Source organism: Planococcus citri, chromosome 2 (assembly GCF_950023065.1).
Source record: "Planococcus citri chromosome 2, ihPlaCitr1.1, whole genome shotgun sequence".
Taxonomy (NCBI): Eukaryota; Metazoa; Arthropoda; class Insecta; order Hemiptera; family Pseudococcidae; genus Planococcus; species Planococcus citri.
This window is the reverse complement of record NC_088678.1, coordinates 25,339,169-25,362,218: the sequence shown is the minus strand read 5'-3', so window position 1 is coordinate 25,362,218 and position 23,050 is coordinate 25,339,169. Positions and strand designations below refer to the sequence as shown.

The following is a 23,050-nucleotide window of genomic DNA, read 5'->3' as shown; positions in this document are numbered from 1 at the left end:
AAGTAAGGGTCAATTTTGGATTTTCAAAAATTCACCAAAAATCGAAAAATGAACTTGGGCAGCTGAAAATTTGGTTTTGGGAGTTTTAGAACATGCTCTTTCCAAAAATCGCGGCCCCGTTCAAATCGGAGGCACGGAGGCGGGCACCTCAAGAGGTTCCCTTGTCAGTCACATAGTGTTGATCAGTGACCTCTTTCCGCCACTTTGATCTTTAAGAACTTTTGAACACTGAGAGGTACAGCTTTGGGTAAAAAAGTGTTTCAAAGAGGATAAAATTACGAACATTTTGCATTACTCAAATACCTATGTGTCCACTCAAAATTTTGAGTAATTTTAGTTCAAATTTCAATATTTACTACCCGCAGCTGGTTTTTTGCCTGTGATCAAGTATACGTACTTTTTTTTAAAAAAGCATAAATCACCAAAATAGTCAATTTTGGAGTTTCAAAAATTCGCCAAAAAACGAAAAATGAACTTAGGCAGCTGAAAATTTGGATTTGGGGGTTTTAGAACATGCTCTTTCCAGAAATCGCGGTCCCGTTCAAATCGTAAGCGGACACCTCAAGAAGGTTCCCTTGTGAGAACATAATAACACAATTGTTTTATCTTTTATCATTTATCACTTTTGGCAAATTTGACCTTCAGGAACTTTTGAATGGTGAGAAGCAGAGCTTTGGGTAAAAAAAGTATTTCAAAGAGGATAAATTACGAACATTTTGCTTTATTAAAATACCTATGTGTTCACTGAACATTTTGAGTATTTTGAGTTTGAAGTTGACATGTAGTATGCAAAAATCGGTAAATGGAAGTATTCATATTATAAAATCGTTATTTTCACGCGAAATGATAAAAATTTAACATTAATCGATAGGGGATTTCATTGTCTCTAATTTGAGACCACATAAAAATTCACCCGAACTCGCGAACAATCGAAAAAATCGTATTTTTGTGAAGAAAATTGTATGCATCAATAGTAGCGCTGGAGAGTTGTCCTCCACGTAGTGAACGGCAGAGAAACGCAACAATTTTGTAAACGCCCTATGGTTCTCACTTCTCTTTCCACTCTTCCGATGGATGTGGATGATGCTTGTTTACAATCGCATCACATCTATCTATCTCCTCCAGCTCCAGCTATACCAAACATTGTAGAAATAGTATCGCGTAAATGGTTAGGTCATCGTTGCATATTACCTGCATCTTCTTCTTTTCAGAAACTGCTATCCGTTTATCCATCCAACCATCCGTGGTAAATCTTATGCCAAGAGACGGTGGCGTTTTGTCGTTACATTTTCATTCTTATAATCTCTACAATTTTACCTGCGCTCCGGGGTAAATATTTTTTCGTTTGTTGAGAATTTCAACCAGTTTTTATCTATGAAATCATTCTGTAATTCTCATATGTATATCTACCTAATATCGTTTATTGAACCGAAACTATAGCGACCAATGATAGCGTAATCATCGAATTCCAGAATTTGCGTTCATCTAGTTAACATTAGCTTCAGTTTTATACGTATACCTTACCTAATTACCTACCTACAAATCAAATATGAGAAATACATTTATGTATGTATTTTGTCTTGCTTCGATCATTGTTTCCGACGAAAGTATCAATCAAAAGAAAATGAAATAGAAATTTCATTTTATTCAACATCATTTTACAAGTTGCATTATTAGGCTGTCTAGTGTCTTGATGTGAATTCATGTACGTATAAGACTACAAATTCAAGAAGTGTGAATTGAAATTCAATTTTCCCAATTTAGATATTCATTTTTGAAAATAGGTATGTACTTGTAAATACCAAATGTTAATAGGTACCTAATAAGAACTGAGATTGCATTATAGCGTTATTGACTTGTGAAGAGCGAAACATCTCTTTTCTGACAACTGTCGGTCTGATTACTCGTTTTTGTTTTTGTTTTTTTTTTTTTTTTTAAATCAGTGTTACGAGTATGTAATGTAATTGAAATTTCAGGATCAAAAATAGAATCAGCTTTGATCTTTCGTTATCGTTTTATTTTTGCGAGTGGAGTATTAATTGGTGTACACTGTACACTCTAAGTAGCCTGACAATGAAAATATTTAAGTAGGTATGCTGTCATCTCTCCCCTCCTCTAAAATTGAAAAAATTTTGTATACAAAAAACTCGGAAGTGCATCAAAAAAACCACCAAACTTAATTTTAATCCCTGAATTTCATTTTTTAATTTTCGATCAATTAAATTCGAAATTGTGAAGGAGAAATCAAAATTTTATAAAATCGAGAGTAAGTATGTAATAATAATATGTAAAAAGCTGAAATTTAGTTTATTCATACACAGATATGTATTCCATTTCTGACTTTTCAAATCGATTGATGGTGATTTTGGGCTCTTTTAATAGGAAGTCCAGTCATTTTAGCAAAATTTTTAGTCGAACCTCGAAAAAATTGTGGGAAAGCTAAATTTTACATTATTTGTTCAGATTGGTCTCTAAAACAACCCATCAAAAGTTGCACCCCGCAACTTGCCGGCTACCCCCCTAAGAGCCCACGCGAAAAAACACCAGTTGTAAAAGAAAAAACCATTGGTAAACCAGTGGTAAACCAGTGGTAAACCAGTGGTTTCCATTAGTGGCATTGCTTTCCCACTGGTGATCAGTTACACCATTGGTGGCACCAATGGTTATCCAGTGGTTCTATTTGAATCACCAGTGGTACAGTATCACTGGTGCACATTTCCCAGTGGTAATCATTCGTACCACTCATTTACCAATGGTAAATAAACATGGCATTTTTTAGAAGTACAAGAGGAGCGATGTATTTCTTTGCTATGTAATATAAATGTGCCTAACTAACATCATTGTAGGTAAGTAAATTTGAAAGAAGACCAAAAACAAAAAAAAATTGCAACACAAAGAAATAGTTTTTGGAAGTACCTACTTTTTTTTGCCAAGTAATTATTTTCATTATAAGTTAATAATAGCAAAATTTCCTTCAAAAAATGAAAAAAAAACATTTTAGTGAATTTTTGAAAATTTTTCCAATCTTGCCAGTTTTTACTTTCAAGTAAAAATTAGAAACTTGAAAAAAAATTAATGAAAATACTTTGACTTTTTAAAAATTGGGTCTCTTTCAAAAATATATCGTCGCCTTAGTTGCAAAACCTTGTATCTCCAACTCTTGAGATCACACCTTGTGTAAACCGTTCTTTTTGCACTGTAGCGCTCCCTATTGGACTTGAATGCTCAACTAAAAGATAGATAACAGAGGGGAACCACCCTCTCTTACCTAGCTTTTAGTTGAGCGTTCAAGTCCCATAGGGAGCGCTACAGTGCAAAAAGAACGGTTTACACAAGGTGTGATCTCACGAGTTGGAGATACGAGGTTTTGCAACTAAGGCGACGATATGTTCTCAGTTTTCAAAATTGAGAGTGTATGCATGGCATACATTTTGATGTTTTTGAACTAATTTTTTGTAATTTTTAATTGACTTTTTTTCAATAATTAAAGCACAATTTTTTTTAATGGTGTGAAAAATTTTCCGACCCTCAGAATTTGCCACCTTAGGTATACCCCAACAACATAGTCACCAGGGCTGTATACCGATATTCAAGTACCAATACCAATACCGGCAATACCGGCAAATTTTGAAAAAATTTACGAATACCGTTTTACCAATACCAATTAGCAGACAGATGAAGTACCAATTTATAAAATACCAATAAAGTTTTTGAAACGGTATTAATACCAAAATACCAATACCGAAATAATTTTCAATGGTATATTTTGGTATTGGTATTTTGTGGTATTTTGAATTTTTTGATTGATTACAAAATTATAAATAAAATAACTAATAAATTACTCATATTGAAAAGCTCGTAAGTGATAATGATGAACCTTGAACTCGCAAATTGAAGTGTTTAAATAGACAAAAAGTGTAATTTCTAAAAAAAATTTGAAAAACTTTGTTAATTCTGGCCTAAAAACACACTTTTTATTCGGTATTATATTGGTACAATACCAATACCAATACCAGATACCGAAAAAAAATCCACAACATAATAAAATACCAATACCAAAATACCAAAATTCGATATCTGTATTGGAGAATACCGAAATACCAATACCATTTTGGGAACTGTATGCTAAATACCAATACCTGGTACCAATACCGTTTATGTTTATCGGTATACAGCCCTGATAGTCACATACACGTATAAGCAGTTTTTATTTTATAAAATCATCTACTTAACTTGAAATTTTCACAACCTAACAAATTCAATACAAGTATAAACCTTCTCACGTCAGGTGTAATAAATCTATTGATCATAAACACACACAAAAAAAACTTGAAATTTTTTAAAGTCCAGAGTGCTGAAAAGGGTATATAAACGCTTCAAACACCCCAACATTCAACCTCCCCAGTGGCTCAGTAGGTTAGGTAGAAGGTAGTAATGCGAAGGGTATAGGGTTCGAACCCGACTCCGGGCAAGAAATTTTTTTCAAGTTTTTAAATTTTTTAAAATTTTTTTAGGAAGAATCCTTTGTCCTAGGAGGGTTTACAATAGAAAAAACAATAACTGTGCTGCCGTAAATTTGTTTCAAAAACGATTTTCAATTCAAAAAAACCTACAAAATACCACTGGGAACAATTCCCAGTGGGGTTTTACCACTGGTTCATGCCGAAAACACCAGTTGTAATACCACTGGTAATTTTCTTGGTTTTTACAACTGGTGTTTTTTCGCGTGGGAGGTCATTAACCTTTGATGATACAGGTTTTTTGGCTGTATCGCCAATAAGATAAAGGGTCCGAGAGGGGAAAGTTCGTACAAAAATATTGTTCTATACTAAATCAATTTAAAACGTGAACTCGATTTACGGTAGACTCGAAAATATTTTGACCAAAGTTCCACACCGCCACTTGTCAGTTATCTGCTACCTCCGGAAGAGGTCATTAACCTTTGTCAATCTATACATTTTTTGGCTATATCGCGATCGCCAAAATGAAGGGTCGGAGGGAAAAAAGTGATTGAACTAAAATAATTCTATGTCAAATTTCCTATAAGCATGACCAGTTTAGTTAAAATATATTTTTCGATTTATGGTGAATTTAAAAAATCAAATTTAGGCCAAAAATGAGAAAAAAATCATAAGTAATTTTACCTGGGACGTACCCTATTTTCAACCTGCCAAATCGCTTAGAAACGATTTCAAACTGTTTTGACTTGTTCTGGAGCCTCCAGTAGATTTTTGAAACTTAAAATGTCATCAAAAGTATAGTTGGAAAGCTAAAATTTATTCTGTAAACTAATTTCAATCCGCTAGGGAGTCGACTGCAAGTAGATTTCAAGTCGTTTTGGAATCCTCAGCGAGATTTTAGAAGTTACTGGAGCCTCCAGTAAATTTTTGAAACTAGCAATTTCTACAAAATTTCATCAAATGAGGTTTGAACGTCGAAAGTTAATTCGGATAGATTTTGTGGCATTTTTTAAAAAACAGAAGTTTTTAAAAATTTGCTGGAGACTCCAAAACGGATTGAAACTACCTGCGAAACACCTCAGAATAATGTCAAAAATGGGGTGTCTCTGTTTGGTAAATATTTTATGGAAATTTCGAGCATTGAAAAATCTGCTGGAGGTTCCGGTAATTTCCAAAAAGTCGCTGGAGGCTCCAAAACGACTTGAAATCTACCAGTAGTCGACTTTATACAGAGCATTGAAATTAGTTTACAGAGTGAATTTTAGCTTTCCAACTGCTTTTTATGAAATTTGAAGTTTCTAAAATCTGTTGGAGACTTTGGGAATTTTCGAAAAGTCGCTGGAGACTCTAAAATGACTTGAACCAACCTGCAGTCGACTTAATAGCGTATTGAAATTGGAGTACACGGTGAATTTTTGATTTCCAATTCTGTTTGGTAAATTTTTATGGACATTTCGAGCATTGAAATATCTGCTAGAGGCTCCAGTAATTTCCAAAAAGTCACTAGAGCCTCCAAAACGGTTTGAAATCTACTCGCAGTCGACTCTCTAGCGTATTGTAATTAGGTAGTTTACAGAATGAGTTTTAGCTTTCCAACTGCATTTGATGAAATTTTGTGGAAATTTCAAGCTTCAAAATTCTACTGGAAGCTCCAGAACTGCACAAAACGGTTTGAAATCGTTTCCAATCGATTTGGCAGGTCGAAAATAGAATATGTCTCAAATTTAAGCTTTTTAGCTCAATTTGGTAAAATTGTGATTTTTTTCTCATTTTTGGCCTAAATTTGATTTTCAAAAATTCACCAAAAATCGAAAAATATATTTTAACTGAACTGGTCATGCTTATAAGAAATTCGACATAAAATTATTTTAGTTCAATCACTTTTTCTTCTCCGACCATTCATTTTGGCGATATAGCAAAAAAACGTAGATTGACAAAGGTTAATGACCTCTTGCGGGGGTAGCCGGTAAGTTGCGGGATGCAACTTTTGATGGGTTGTTTTAGAGACCAATCTGAACAAATAATGTGAAATTCAGCTTTCCCGCAATTTTTTCGAGGTTCGACTAAAAATTTTGCAGCCTCCATCAGATTTTTATATTTTCTTGTGTTGAAAAGTTGTTAATTTTTATTTTACGTATAGCTCTTTTAACTTCAATTTTTCCAAAACTGGGCGATGTAAAAAAATAAAAAACCCTCTGAAAATGTTTCACACTTCCTCCCTCCACTGAATTGCAAGCATGTTTTAAAAAAAATCAAGGTCGAAAATTATAATTGCTTACAAAACCGAATAGAAGCTCCCCCCCCCAATAAAATTTTGATCATTTCGCATTTTCAGAGAAATACGAGTATTTATCAAAAGTTTTTCCTACAAAAGTTTTTTTCAAGAAAAAGCTTTCTGAAACAAGAAAGTTATATGTTTTCATTTTTGAAAGTTGAGATCAATAATAAATATAGCGACGAAGAATTTTTGAAGAAAGATTTTTTCCTCTTGTTTTTCGAAAAAGTTTTTCACAAGAGACGTTTTCTTTCCATGAAGTTTCCATATTTGCTCTCCAAAAATGAAGTTTACATACTCTTTTTGAAAATTAAATGAAACTTTCTTTTTATTTTTAAAAATAACAATCGTATTTTCTCTTCTAAAAATGAAGCTTAAATTTTTTCAAAAACGCGAAGCCGGGGCAAATTTTCTCACTTGTCCCCTCCCCTTCTCCAGTGTCAGCGGCACTGACTGAAAAAGGCTTCGAAAGGTTTCAAGACTGTCGCCAATTTTAATTCGAGAAATCAAAAATAAGCCATAAACCAGACCTAAATTTTTATAAAACTTCGATCTTTTTATTAATAAGAATCGAACTAAGTCTACTCATTTGCATTCTCAAAAATTCACAAAAATTCTGAAATGAATTTCAAACACTTAAAAATTCGCTTGGTGGAGTATTTTTGGATGCCCTTTAGACACAAAAACATACAACCCTATTTTCGTTTTATTTTGATTTTTTAGCTAGAAAAATCTGAGAGTGATACAATTTTCACTATGTTTTCTCAAATTGTTGCTGCCTCATCCTTCAATTTCGCCACTCGTGCTCCAAAGCAGTCACCTAGTCTCGCCTATTGACAAAATTCAGCCCTAAGATAGCTGTGCTTGAAAGGAGAAAACCCAAGAATAATTTCATGGGATATGGTCTCTTCAACTCCTATATCTATACTCTCAATTCTAAACAATTCAATTTGACGAAGAGATCCTATTTCATACATCGAGTTATTGTAAATTTTAGAGAATTAACTCAAATCAACTTTTTTTTGTGACAAGTTTTCATAAAATTAAGGCACAGAAGGTATAACAAACTAATGTCGAGTATTTTGCAATTGTCAGTTGTTACAATACATATATTTCATAAACCATAATCAATGCTATAGAATCACTTTTCACCAATAAATACGATATGATAAGTATACTCGATAAGTAGGTAATTCTTAACGAACGCCTTTTCAAGTGCTTATGGTCATTTTACCTATATCATTTTGATTGGTTATTGGTTTGGTTTCAAAGTAGCAATCTAATCAATTAATCATAAACTATCAGAATACTATTTAATTCCACAAAGGAAATAATAATTCAGCTTTGGTCAAAATTGGAAATTAAAATGAAAAATATACAATCAAGATGTCTGATGTCTATATTTTTACTCATTAAAAAACAAATCTGCTTGACTAAATACGTCGAATATTACATATCATAAGACCAACTAAGGCAACTATTCAATTTTAAATTTTTAAATTGGTCGTTGTGCTATATTAAAATACTATTTATAAAAAAAAGTTCATTTTTACATTAAAAATCAAAATCAAACAAACACACGTAGAAATAAAATAGCTCATTTTACAATATCCGATTAAAATATAAAACAAAATCGTCTAATTAATTAAATACAAAATGGTAATTGGTAGGTAAGTATATAAAATTGGCAGGTTAAACAACAAAAAAAAATGTCATATTAGTGCCTGAGACGCATACAAGATACAAGTACACAAAAACAAAATAGTACGTAGGTATAAAATACATTAATACAATCTTTAAAAAAAATAAATCATTAAATATATGGGCACTTGATCGATGCGTACAATTTATCTAATATCGGGTTGAATTTGACACACGCAGCAATGCGGGAACCAGAATATATCGGTGTAGAGATGACTACCTGTTCCTTCCAATGCGACTAACCGCTTCATAACGTACTTCTGTTCGCAACGGGATGTATAACCATTCGGCAAAGAACAGATTCCGTTACACGTTTCGCTCCTGAATAAATGAAAAGATTATTTAAATCAATAATATAATAAGTTGATCTCGTTCGCGAGTGACACAGAAATTAAAAAAAAAAAAAAAAAAGTGAAAACACGAATAAAAGTGAGAAAAACATAATCAGGTATGAATCATTAAACACGATCGTATTTCCAGATATTTTAAATCTTATTAATTATTATATATACGATCGAATGTTCAATTAATAATATGTTAATTTATCATATCACCACAAATGGTTAAAAAAAAAAAAAAAAAAAAAAAAACGTTACTTTTTTCGTACTAATAAAACAACGTCAACTTACACGCAGATTTCACTTCTGACCAGTTGGGTGTATTTTTCAGGACCCTGATCGACGTTTACCACGTACTTCCATTCCCCGCGGGCGTTGACTGCGGCTCGTGGCATTACAAATTGAGATCTCGTCGGGCATAGTTCTATTCCAGCTGGTGGTATTTGTCTTCGTTTTCGTTTACCATCAGTTTTACTATCCGATCTTTCACTTCTGCACACAGAAAATAAAATATGAGACGAAATTATATCTATTTTTATGACGATAGTGAATACGATCCGTGTACATGCAACTGGTGGTTACAAGTAGGTATTACACAGAGGGTTAAAATTTTCGCGTATAGACAACAGAAGTGGAGAGGATTAGCTGACCCGTGTTTTGACCCGTTACTAATGACGCTACCAGTCTTCGCAATATAATGAACGACAATCGTACGGTTTTAAAAATAGATATAAGTACGTGATTTGTCGATTAAGCGAGCTATACTCTTAAATGTTCTGTTTTTAAGGAATTACGTCATTTTTTTGTGCATTTTTTTCTCGTAAAAAAAATTAACGTTACCTTTTCCACCAATCGCTAGGGTTGTACGGGCTGGATTCGCGGAACGAAGAGTATAACACTGGATCCACTAAATGAGCGCTTGCTTCGTCAAATGGGTACTGCCGGTCGGGGTATCCTTCTTGCTGGCTGCTCTAAAGTAAATCAAAATACGTAATAGATTAATATTGAGTGCCTACTATTTCAGTATTTATTAACGTTAAGTATTTTGGAAAATTTCCAATTTCTTTTCAGGTCTATATAGGGAAAAAATTCGAGTTAATTATCTCGCTTCTGCAGTGTAAAATATTCTCGAATTAATGACTATACGACTACACCTATTTTGGAATCATAATCCAATTCAAAAATACAATACGTAGGTAAGCCTACCGTTTCATTAAGTTTATAGAATAAAATATAAAAACTGGTAACCTGATTAAAATTATTTAATGGGTTGAAGGTGGCGTGAACTTGACCATTTGGCAAAGGATAATGCGCATTTTCATTGTTGAATCGAAGTGTTGTGTGAGTTTCTACTTTGCTGCAAGAACCAAGTAGGTATGTAATTATTTTTCGCATAAATTTAATGCTAAATTAAATCGCAAATAATATGCTAACTTACCGACTAGTCGAACCCTCGTTGGCGAACAGAGTTTTAAAATTGTAATTCGTTTTGGCAGCAAGTGTCGAAATCAAGTCACTGTAACATATCAGTCTTAATTAGGTACGTTGATATCAAGTACAATTATTAATAAATGATCATAGATGTATACACATTTCCTTAACGTAAGTAAGTATTTTGTAAAATTACTACGAATGCAGGTGAATGTTATTTTATTATTGATAGATTAGAATTCAATATTACATACTCAAACATGCTCAATATTCAACTTTTTTTTTTTTAATAACGATACACATGCGACGGTCTATGTCTATTGTCTATGGTCTCATTTATTGATATTTTAGCAAACCTACACGATACCATCGTACGTATGCCCAGAAATTTGAAATAATGAAATACGTGAATCTCGAATAAAAAATGAAAAAAAAAAACAAAAAAATACGACCGTGAGTAGATTACACCAAAACCGGAGTAAAACATTAAATTGATGTAATTACGATAGCTGATGGTGGTAAAACGAGAATAAAATTAGAATCACGATACAATTTTCTATACTAATATTTGAATACAATAATACGACGAAGCGATTAACCATAGAATTACATTGTGCGATAATAATGGGGAATTTTCGGCAGTATAATATCATTAAACTAATTTTCGCTTTTGTATATCGCGTATTGTAGTATGTATAATCAAAAACACTGATCATAATTAAACTGTGTGTTTGCTGTTTTGAATCTTGATTCTGGAATTATAACTAAAACGTCGAAACCATCATCACGTGAACGGGTATACCTATTAAATTTTTGTCTTGAATTCGGTACATTAAATGAAATTGATTTATTAATAGGAGTAAGATGATGGAATTATAATTTGAGGTCATTTTTCATTTTTGGACTTTGTTCAACTATACCTATTTCAGTTTGTTTGATTTATTGGCCAGTACCTACTACCTACTCCGATTTGAAAGAAACCAAACTAAATTTGAAAGAGCACGTATTAAATTTTTGGACTTTTTGGGCGAATTTTTGAGAATTTAAAAAAATCAAAAAAGCTGTTTTAAGGGTGATTTTTAAACTTTTCATAAAATATGATTTTTTCTCAGCAATGTGAACTGATGAGAATTATTTCTTCAATTGAATTCCCACACATCAATAACTACTGGTTTTAGACCATTCTCGAGCCTCCAGCAATTTTTCAATTTTCTCCAGAAATTTCAAATTGCTCTGGAGGGGCCAAAAATGAACTTTCGAAGCTATAACAGGCATTTTAGTCGATGCTTATTACCAGAGCTTGGATTTTCATGCTACAGCATGTTTTTTGCAGGCATAGGCGATGGGAAGTTTTATAATCAATTTCACGATTCATAAAGTTTCCATTAAAGTGAACCTATTTTGTTAGAGCATTTTTTGCAAATTGAACCTACATACAAGAGCATAAAAAAGCATATTTAGGCATTTTTAAAGAAAGTTCATTTTTGGTCCTTCCACAACGATTTGAAATTTCTGGAGAAATTTGAAAACCCCCAAGAGGTCCCAAAAAGGTCAAATTACCTACGTTTCTTGACGATTTGATTTTTCCTCATTTTTTTTGACGTTCACAATAATGGTCAAAAATTCAGTTTTGAACTAGCCCTTCTGAAATTTTGCCATAATCACCTAAAATGGTCGAGAGGATGCCTAATAAGCATCGACCAAAAGTAACATCCTCCAGAGTTAATTTTTAGCCCCTCCGGAGCAATTTGAAATTTTCGGTGAAAATTGAAAAATTGCTGGAGGCTCCAAAATAGTCTAAAACTCGTAGTTGTTGATGTATGGTGGATTCACATTAGATCACTTTTCTCCAAAAATTTATAATTCAAGAAAAAAATTTAAAAATCAGTCCTGAAAACAGCTTTTTTGATTTTCAAAAATTCGCCAAAAATCGAAAGATGAATTTATGGGCCCAAAATTTTGGTTACAGGAGCATTAGAACATGCTCTTTTGATCTAAGAGTAGCTTGGTTTCGTTCTGTTTGGAACGTGCCAGTTCAAAAAGTTCTATATTCAGCGGTTCACACCCGAAATCCCGAATCCGATATCCCGAATAGGATATTTCCCAAATACTATTTTCCCGAATCCGTTTTCCCGAGGCCCAAAATCCCGAACCCAAAATCCCGAATGACCACTTTCCCGAATGTCTTTATCCCGAATTTAAAAATCTTTCGTCTAAACTCATAACTGAGAGATCCTTGAATAAGGGCCTAAAAGTTTATTTTGTAAGACACTTTTTAGTTTTTGGCAAAGAATTTCAGTTTTGGATTTAAATCTTTAGATTTTTTCGATTTTTTTATTTATGAATGATGATCCAGTATGAGTATAGCCATTGTCATTTCCATCCTAAATTAATTCGTACAAGTGACTCGTTCGCGAACGAATCGATTCGTATAAGTGACTCGTTCGCAAACAAATTGATTCGTATAAGTGACTCGTTCACGAACGAATCGATTCATTTACTCAATTTTTGGTGAATCATTCACGAACGAATTGAATTATTTTTTGTGAATCATTCGCGAACGAATCGATTCGTACAAGTGACTCGTTCTCGAAGGAATCGATTCGTATAAGTGACTCGTTCGCGAAGGAATCGATTCGTATAGGTGACTCGTTTACGAACGAATTGATTCGTATAGGTGATTCGTTCGCGAACGAATCGATTCATTTACTCAATTTTTGGTGAATGATTCACGAACGAATTGAATTATTTTTTGTGAATCATTCGCGAAAGAATTGACTTTTGTTTGTGAATCATTCGCGAACGAATCGATTCGTACAAGTGACTCATTCGCGAAGGAATCGATTCGTATAGGTGACTCGTTCACGAACAAATTGTTTCATATAAGTGATTCGTTCGCGAACGAATCGATTCATTTACTCAGTTTTTGGTGAATCATTCGCGAACGAATCGATTCGTACAACTGTACAAGTGACTCGTTTGCGAACGGATCGATTCGTATAGATGACTCGTTCACGAACGAATTGATTCATATAAGTGATTCGTTCGCGAACGAATCGATTCATTTACTCAATTTTTAGTGAATCATTCACGAACGAATTGAATTATTTTTTGTGAATCATTCGCGAAAGAATTGACTTTTGTTTGTGAATCATTCGCGAACGAATTGATTCCTAAATTAAAGAATTGATCGATTCGTTGGCGAATGGTTCTTTCAAAAAATGGATCATTTCGTTCATGAATAATTCACCAAAAATTGAGGGTCGTATTAGTACTTTGTAGGAATCGAGCAGGCCTAGTGAGATTTCACGTATTTCGAGAAGTAAAAAACATTTTTTTTTAAATGTGAGTTTATTTTTTAATTTAAATATTTTTTTGAGTTTCAATGATGAATTTTTAGAAAGTTTGATTTTGAAAAAGAACCAACAGGTCTGAGTGAATCGAAGGCTGAAGTTTTCGAAAATTTATAATTCAAGTGTCCAGTAAATTATCATTTTCTTACAAGATGTCAATTTCTCAATTACATTCGACAATTTTTACCCCGAGTGAAGCGAAGGCAAAATATTTCAAAAATTGCTATTCAAGTTCCAATAAAAAAGTCTACAAATAAGTCTCTTAAGTAATTAAGACTAAAAATATTCAAAATTCATCGACTTTGTCGAGCATAGGAAAAGTCAATAAATTTTCCCACTCTTTCAAGATTTGACAACAGATGGGGGGTTCACCCCTTCTTAGCTTCGTCTATGCTTCGAGAAATTTCGAGCAACTCACATAAAAATTTTGCATCATTACCAAGACGCAGAAATACAAACGTACCTAAGTAAAACCATCATAATTTAAGAAAGAAAAAATTCTTACACAGGATATCGGTCAATCTTCTCACAGAATGTAAGTCCAGGTCTCGCGCATTGCGGTATCTTTCCGGGAGGTGAAGGTACAAAAGTCGGTGGTGTATGTTTATAGTTATACATCATAGGCTGAGAAAAATACGAAGCTACGTAGTGATGTTGCTGTGGGTGCTGTTGTTGTTGCTGTTTACATCCTCCATAAGATAGCTCACAAGGTATCGAACACTTGGTTATATTGCAAAAGTATATCAGCGAAGTGACCACAATTTTCCATACCTATAAAAAGCACACAAAAAAGAACACGTATTAGGTACACCTAGCTACAGGTATAGGTAGAGGTACGTAAGTATAAAAATCATCAACCTATACAATATAAATGAATCATTGTCAACGAATTTATTAACCCTAATATAGACCAACGTGTTTAAAAATGAATTAAGAACAGGTTGAAATATCATTAGCGTGGTATGCGATTTTAAACGAAGATGAAAACGGAAGCCAACGGTTTGACATTGTTATAAGAAGAAAAAAAACTTGTATTACATTATGTGAGATGTGTCGTATAGGTAGAGAGGAGTATGCATCATGCAGACGTGGGCACGTGAAAGTACGGTCTGATCTTATTCCGAACACCTTCGTGGTACCAGGTAGGTCTAGCTAGGTATATATACAACACGCGAATTTATAAAACACCGACATCACTACACACACAGTGGTAAATATCAGCTGTTTAACTAGTTAAGAAAGCTAAAAATTCGTTTAGAAGTTCATCAACAACGTGTGTATACTGGCCACTGGGACTGGGTAGCCGCAACGCATCTCAGCTCAGACAATGATGAAATAATTCCACCATTTTCGCACGAGCGAATGGTTTTTTTGTTTTAAAAAAATATAATATCCCGATAATGAAAAAAATAACGCAGATTGCAAGCAGGAGATAATCAAGGTATATAAAGCTTAATGCTGCGAGTATATTTTCTGCTCTGGCTCGGTGCAATGATCTTGACACACTTATAACCTTATTTTCATGTTTTCTTGGAAATTACCTACGACGAGTACCTACCTAACAAACGCTATTGGAAATGAACCGCTGGTGTGATTTTGCTTACTGTATTCGGTAGGTTGTGTGAGAAAAGCGTCCGAGAAAGTATCCACAGCTGTGAGGTTTTTTTCGTACCCCCTTTCCCTCCTCTTTTCATTCTAAGTAGCCGTAAGAACCGCTAAAAATGCTTATCATTGCATAATTATAACTTCAAATGGGAATACCTACCTAGGTACTCTATTCTTATGCATTCTCCTAGACGAATATTATTACTCGAAACTGAAAGTGAAAAAAATGACTAGGAAGTAACTTCCTTTATTGCTTTTCGTACCGTGGATCTCATTTGTTCGAAAAATCGATAAGTACTCTACAATTGGGCATTGCATCGTCGGTATTAGGAGTAGAGCCATCGAGAGCCACAATGGACTCGAAGCCAACGTCATAAATATCCTCTCACCTACTCCCTCAATCACTCATACATAAATTGACTAGCTCGAGGAAAAAAATAAAAGCATACAAATTTAAGGTTCATTTTTCAAAACTGTATAAAATTGAAACCTGGCGATCAGTTCCTTCATTTCTCTCCAAAAATGAAAAATCTCCAAAAAATCAAGCCAAAGTTAAATTACTCTTTCATCTCATCTCTTTGTGGCCTTGAACGATAGAAAGAGAATCGCTCAATAAAATAAAATATGAAATTTTTTGAAAAACAAATGAATAAATTAAATATTAAAAGGCTTGAACATATCAACAACGACAGACTCTGTTTTAAGGGTGGTTTTCAATGTGTCCTCACAAAAAAGTTCCACAAAAGACGTAAGTAGGTTCAAAAAGATCGACAATATCACGTTGGAATGCAAAATGTCAAGACATTGAAGCTACGAGTATTTCTCAATACATGTATTTATATAAAGATAGTTAGTCGGTCAGTACTTGGGCTGATGGACATGGATTATTTAAAAGTCTATTCGGTACGTATATTGATTCTATCATATCTACTTATTATAATGTCACGAAAATTTAAAAAATTGGTGAATTAAATTTTTTCAAGGTGAAAACGACCGATCAAGTATATTAAAGTAACAATAAGCAATTAATAAGTAATCAAATTATGATATTTTTTTGAGATATTGGAGAATTGAAGCGTTTTTTAAAATAACTTATTAAAGTTTATGATTTTCAAGTCAAGTAGGTATACAGTGACCCAAACAAGGTGAGCAAGAGGGACAATTTTTGCCTCAGACCACGTTTTTTTAAAAAGTTTGTAAACATTTTTAGAAAAAAAAATAAAAACTTTATTTTTGAAGAGAAAATGCAAACTTCATTTTCGAGAAAAAAACTGAAAGCTTTATTTTTGAAGGGAAAATAAAAACTTCATGGAACAAAAGCTATTAAACTTTGTTTTTTAAAAAATCTTTTGTGGAAAACTTAGTCGAAAAAAAATCTGCAAAAATTGCTCTTTTTAATGATTTTATTTAACGTCATTCGACCTTACGATTATTTGCAAAGTTTCATTTTCAAAAAAAACTTCTTATTTGAAAAAAAATTTTCTAAAAAAAAAAACTTTTCCAATAAAGGCAAATTAAAAAAAAAAGAAATTATAATTTTTTGTGGGGTCTTTCATATAAAAAAACTTGTGTAAAAACTCTGTTTTGTAAGTAACTAAATTTTGACTTCCATTTTGATAAAACCTATTTGCTTTAGGGTAGAGAGAGGGGATGTGAAAAATTTTCAGGAAGCTCTCATTCATCGGCTCTAGGTGGTTTAAGTACCAAGGAATTGAAGCATATCGTATAAGCTGACTGGGGGGGGGGAGCGAAAAACAACGAATTTGATAAAAGAAATTTAAAAATTGAAAAATTTATGAGTACAAAACAATAACAACTGAAGCATTTGATCTTAACTTCTGTTGGTGTAGTTGAATTTGGAGCATTTCTCAATGCTTTCATTGAAATTTGTTAGTGGAAAAGCCCAAAAACATTAAACAATTACGTAAAAAACAAAATAATTTCTTCAAGAGAATAAAATAATTTTTATTGCCAAGAAATTGATGAAACTGCAACAATTTGCTGAAATATTAGACATATTAAGGGCTTTCTATGTACAAAGCCTGCTACTGAAACTTCTAGAAAATAAATATGAAGGGTAATTCATGAATAATTATTTTTTTGAATGAAAATATAGACCGAAAATTTCCTGAAATGTTGCAAAAAATACAAATCAAATTGGAATGCATTTTTAAAAATCGTTTTAAAAAACTGGAGTAAAATAATTAAGAACAGTTAGAATTACCTACTCGTACATCAGTTTGAAAAAAAAAATTTCATATGAAAAAATTGGAAGATTTTAAAAATTATTCAAACAGAAATGAAATGAGAATCGATGCTATTTCCTCATTTCAGAAAAAAAAAATCATACCAAATACTAAATAGATAATGACATTTTGCTAAGGTTTCAAAGAATCGAAAAATGGATTCAAAATTCCAAAAAAATTAATGAACCAATCTAAAATAAATCAAACCCTTTGGAATTGGATCTGATCAGATCCAGACATTTCGATGGATACAATTTGACCAGACAGAGGATCTGCTCCAGTGTTGCCAACCCAAATTTCCAAAAATCCCTGGTTTCCGGGGGGGGGAGGAATCCTAGCTTTTAATAAAAATCCCTAAATTTTTTTAAATGCATTATAAAGCCTCAGGACCGTAATCATAATTCATAATTACTAAGGGATCACTTGGCTAAAAAGTGAATTTTGATTCAATTTTTCTCGTAAATGAGTAAACATTTCATATTTTTAAAATGATAAATCGATATTTCGGAATTCAATCTCTCAATTTATCAGTAATTTTTTTTTTTTAAATTCAATTATGCATGGAAAAATTTCTTTAAAATTTAGCACTGAGCCAAGCTAAGTTGACGTCTATGAATGCGGCCCCAAAATACGTGAAAGATGGAAATATCTGGCCATATCCTCTTCCCCTCTGAGATTTTGGTTCAAAAAATCGCCTTAACACGTTGAGGTTGAATAATAGATAATTCAAAAATTCCGCAACGATTGAAGATAATTTTTTTTTAATGTGAGAAAATACGAATCATACGAATGGCTCGTCTTCTCGAACTGGTAGTGAAACGATATCTCAACTTCTATCAGATAAAACTTAAAACTTTTCATTTTCACATTTTTTGATTAAAATTTAAAAATTTCGTACAAAAATGTAATGAAATTTTTATCCTTAAAAATGCCTAAAAATTCCAAAAATCATGAAATCCCTGACAAAAAAATCCCTGAATAGTCTAAAGTGTTGAAAAAACCCTCAATTCAGGGATTATAATCCCTGAGGTTGGGAACACTGATCTGCTCAGATGCTCAGATCAGATCAGTATATACTTCATCAAATCCAATAGAGAGACCTAATTAGATCTGAATAGATCAAATCAAACACAAACTTGATCAGATCCGGATAATCCACAAGTCCAATTAGATCCGTTCAGACCTGATCAGATCCACTCATTTTTCTCTGCATAATTTTTTCGAGCTATCAAAAAAAAAATTGAGATTTATTTGCACAAAAACATAAGTCCTTGACATTGAAGCTTTTCTCTTCGAGGAATAACTTTCGAGCAAGGATGAGCAATCTAAGAGGTTTTTTTCTCTTTTGCTCTCACTTTAAAGCAGCATAAGTACCTACGCTCAAAAAATGTCATAGACTTTCAAAAAATCTCATCCTTGATCCAAACAGATCACATTGAACCAGATAGGTAATTTCTTATCTAACACATTCGAGCCTTAAATCGAATTAGATTCGGATTTTAGAAAATAATATCTACCCAGACAATTGTTATGGCATCCAAAGCAGGTAAAATTGACGGTTACGTTGCTGATTAATATTCAATAAACGCATCTGCGTACCTAATACGAGTCATCGAATAATTTCAAATTTATACTCATAACATTTGTATAATAATAAATATAATTTTTTATAAAAGTAGGTATAGTAATTTTAGCAACACGTCGCGAATTTTAATAGGTACCTACTACCACCGTTAAAAAAAACTCGCTCGTTTTGACAATAGGTACCTACTTAGCTTAGCTTATTTGATCTCATTTTATAAATTAAGCAGTCTATGAAAATAGGCAAAAATAACTAAAATATCCGTTATCCACTCGGCTAAGTAATATAAAGTTACAAACAAAAAGCGTGCCAAAAGTTTCATTGTGTCAACAAGCGAAGAATTCACTCGTAAAGGGGGAACCGTTCACCATATTCGGCGTTCTCTCAAGTCAAGTTGATTCGCTTGTAGGTACGTAAAAAAGAAAGGTCGTAACGTAAACTACTTCATTGAGACGCCCAGGATACGCCACTATCGTTTTCATTGAGATTTTACTTTTTACACGAACGTATCCTATATAGTTAGGGGGTGTATACAGAGCAGTAAATTGCTAAAAGAGTAAAAAGTTGAGCAACAAGCACGCCAACGACCATTCAGGACGAGCTTTCGTTAAATTTTATTCCTCATGGCGTATAGATTACATAGATTTTAGAACCACTTGGATATAGGTAAATGTGCCTCTTGTGACATCTTTCGAGTTCGACGCAGTCTTGAAAAATTTTATTGTATCGTAAAATCTCGCACGTTCTAACCGAACACGATTTATCTCGAGTTCTCATTGAATTCAGATACCTATAATACAAGCAATATATAGCCGAACACCAAACACGTATGATTATGATAAACGCATCACGTTTGTTCTTTCATTTGAACTTGTCGTTTTCACTTTCAATTAGCTATGTCTAACTTTTTCGTCGTATTTGGATTTGAATAGAAAAAAATGTGATTTTTTTTTTCTTTTTGAAAGATCACACAGTAAAAAACTATGAGCACATTTTTCTGGTATATGAACGTAATCTGTAATCAGATTCTTTCTTCACCTATCTTACGAGATTGCGATGAAGATAAACCTCGTAATAGTTTAATAGTTTGAACAACGTTTGAACCTGCGAATGAAATAGGTATTCACATTTCTTACGCAATCTTTTTTTCGCTAATAAATGGTCAATTTTTCAAAACCAAACACCAAACCATAAGAGACTCGAAATGTTTTAACAAGCCATGGATCACAATACCTACTTTTTTACAATTTTAAAAAAAAATCATCATTTGTTAGAAAAATCCCAAATCACATTTCCAAATCAAAAACTCGAGTTTAGACTAATTCAACGTTAGACATTTTCATTGCATTTCTCGTTTTGGTTTGTAGGTAGGTAGTTAGGTAGGATAGGTACCTCATTAATAAAAGATGCTGCTCAGACTCAGACAGAAAACTTGTCCTAAAATAATTGAGGCATCATAATTGCAAGATTAAATCATCGTAATTTCCCGGTTCTCCGATAAGATTGATTTGATAGTACCTATGGATGCAATTAATTAATACAATATTGTTTACTTTCTCTTCGCATGAGTAAAACGAGGTGTTTGTTTGTGCCAAACGTAATGAGAATATGTTTATACGAAACTTGGAATTAGATCCAAATATGATCGAAATATTACGCTGATTGTGCTGATCATTTTCATAGGCTTAGTTGTCACCTGTTGCTCAATATTACACTTTAAATTTGCACAGTACCTACCTAGTTATTTAATCGCAATACTCTACAAGAGTAGGAATAGAAAACATGGACAAGTAATTTGATGAAAAAAATGTATAAAAATAGATAGGTACCTTCTAATCAACTTTTCTATCATTGGGATAATTTAATTTAAAAAAAAAAAAAAAATTGAAAACTCTGGGGAATAATAATTTAGCAATGTTCAAATTTAAAAACTAATAAAACAGATTAAATCAACTGGTAATAATCTTACTTCACAGGCGACGATACGTCTCCGGAAATTCATTTTCAATTAATCACCACACATAGATAAAATTATCTTAAAAAACACCATAAAAAATCTAAAATATCGAATAAAAACTAAACCGGCAAACCGCGAATAAATATCATTTCATTATAGTTTAGCACGAATAAAATAGCACCACATGTGTATTGTATTAGCACGAACTAGTTAAAACATGAACTTGGTCTCGAGTAATAGTAAGTAGACAATCGACTGGAATAACCGGCGTTTTCGAACTGAACCCACAGACTGATAAATTGAACTTTCTCCCAATACTGATGAACATGCTGATCCTAGGCGTTCGAAGAAGAAAAGTTGGTCTCCCTTTGTTGTAATCTGCGTTATGGTAGGTTTTATACATCGAACGTTTCAATTGGTTTCGAACTTTTAGACAGGTTGCAGGTGTTGTTGGTAGGGGAGGAAAATGAATCACGTATAGGTATGTGTTGAATATTGAGAAAAAAGTGTAACAAGATAAGGAATAGTTCGATAGAAATATTTGCTTGGAATGTTTAAATGTACCAGTAGGTACTTAACTTACCATCTTCTGAAATGTTATCATATGAGATCGTAATAAATACTGTACCTACCTACATCAATTTGATGTTAATTTTCCTTATTTTTTGTTCTCACATCAAACAAGAATCTAGTTATACTCATTATGACTATGAGTGGTTCAAAAATGCAAATAAATGACATATTTAATCAGTAAAATGACTTTTAAAATTTGTTACTTCCTCTCCACCCAAAAAATTTAAAATTTCTTTGAAATAACACGATTCAAAAAAGTGCATAAATGAACAGTGAATTACTAGCCCATAAGTATACAATCGAGGTTCTCTTATTTAATGCAAAAATTTGTATCTTGTGCCATTCATTTAGCCATTTACGCGATTTTTCTAAATGTTGCACGCTCAAGTCCGGTAAAAAAGTTATACTTTGAGACCTACCTATTTCTTACTGAAAATAATTTTACTACATTTCATAATTTCAGCCTTTTTTGAAAAAAAAAAAAAAGATATTGCTCGAAATAAAATCATCTACAATCGAGCTTTAGCTCGGACATTTTCTCGTATAAAATAAACAAAATCGTTCAAACTTTACAACTTGATGCTCTTTTTCTTGTCTTTTTTTTCAAAAAATTAGAATCTCGATTCTTAAAATTGGAATAAAGTGCTTAACCCATTTTTTTTGTTTGTTAAAAAACAAACAAAAAAATAGACTACCTATGTAGCTTTTTATTGCATACCTAATTTACAATCAGGAAATTAAATAAATAATTTTTTGTAAAAAAGTAAATTCTTGCCCTTCAATTAGGTAGGTATACCATTGAAAGTTATGAAAATTGAAAATCATGAATAACATTTTAGCGTTGAATTTTTAAAATTTTAAGCCGAACTTTATTCTATTGTTCTTGATTTGAATTTATCAAAAACTCCTCCCCTCTCTCAGAATCAAAATTTTCCCCTTAAATTCATTTCAAATAATGGATGCACCGAATAGGGATTTAAATAAGATTTTTATCTAAATAAAAAGTTGTTAGCTCATCTCAAATTTAAAAAAATACAAACCAATGCTTAGAATTTAAAAACTAATTTAAAAAAGAAATTTTGAGCTTTTTTGTCAAAAAGTTAAAAAGACAGAGCAAAAGATGAAGGGGCAACTGGCAGGTTTTGCTCAGGTTTCGATTCCCCGGGAGACTCAAGGAGATGAAAGCCCTCAGATAAATAATGAAAAAGAATCCTATACTTGAATATCGAATTTTGATCGACTCTTAGGTATGGCAAGATTCTAATGTGAATGTTAATTTTTTTAATAAGTAGGTAGGTATAATTTTTCCATGGTTAGGTATTTTTTGTAAGAGAGAAGACTGAGGGAGGGGGGGAGTATAATGGAATTTATTGAGAGTTCGATTTGGCTTTGAAGGCTTTGCAGGAAAACATTTGAAAAAAAAAATGTTAATCAACTGTTTTTTCGAAATCAAGACCAAGAAATTAATTGAAAAAAAAACAAACAAAAACATTCGCCTTTCAAATTAAAACAAATTGATTTACTTTTTG

The 23,050-nt window shown here is 32.5% G+C and overlaps 1 protein-coding gene across 1 annotated transcript; it reads right to left on the bottom strand.

Moving 5' to 3' along the window:
• Window positions 1–8,116: 8,116 nt before the first annotated feature.
• LOC135835176 (protein spaetzle 5-like) lies at window positions 8,117–21,342 on the bottom strand. The gene is made up of 7 exons (XM_065349321.1): window positions 20,961–21,342; window positions 14,064–14,329; window positions 10,213–10,290; window positions 10,023–10,131; window positions 9,615–9,745; window positions 9,066–9,266; window positions 8,117–8,757 (listed from the first exon to the last, which is right to left on the bottom strand). The coding sequence occupies exons 1-7, from the start codon at window positions 20,991–20,993 to the stop codon at window positions 8,583–8,585; spliced, it is 993 nt and encodes a 330-aa protein (XP_065205393.1). The 5' UTR covers window positions 20,994–21,342; the 3' UTR covers window positions 8,117–8,582.
• Window positions 21,343–23,050: the final 1,708 nt, after the last annotated feature.

Bases quoted from the DNA above. Each gene is read 5' to 3' on its own strand.
- LOC135835176 (XM_065349321.1), bottom strand. From the start codon at position 20,993: ATGAATTTCCGGAGACGTATCGTCGCCTGTGAA. The intron at 10,132-10,212 runs GTAAGTTAGCAT...TGGTTCTTGCAG, and splicing joins AACGAGGGTTCGACTAGTCG to CAAAGTAGAAACTCACACAA. The intron at 9,746-10,022 runs GTTACCAGTTTT...GATTTACTTTAG, and splicing joins CATTAAATAATTTTAATCAG to AGCAGCCAGCAAGAAGGATA.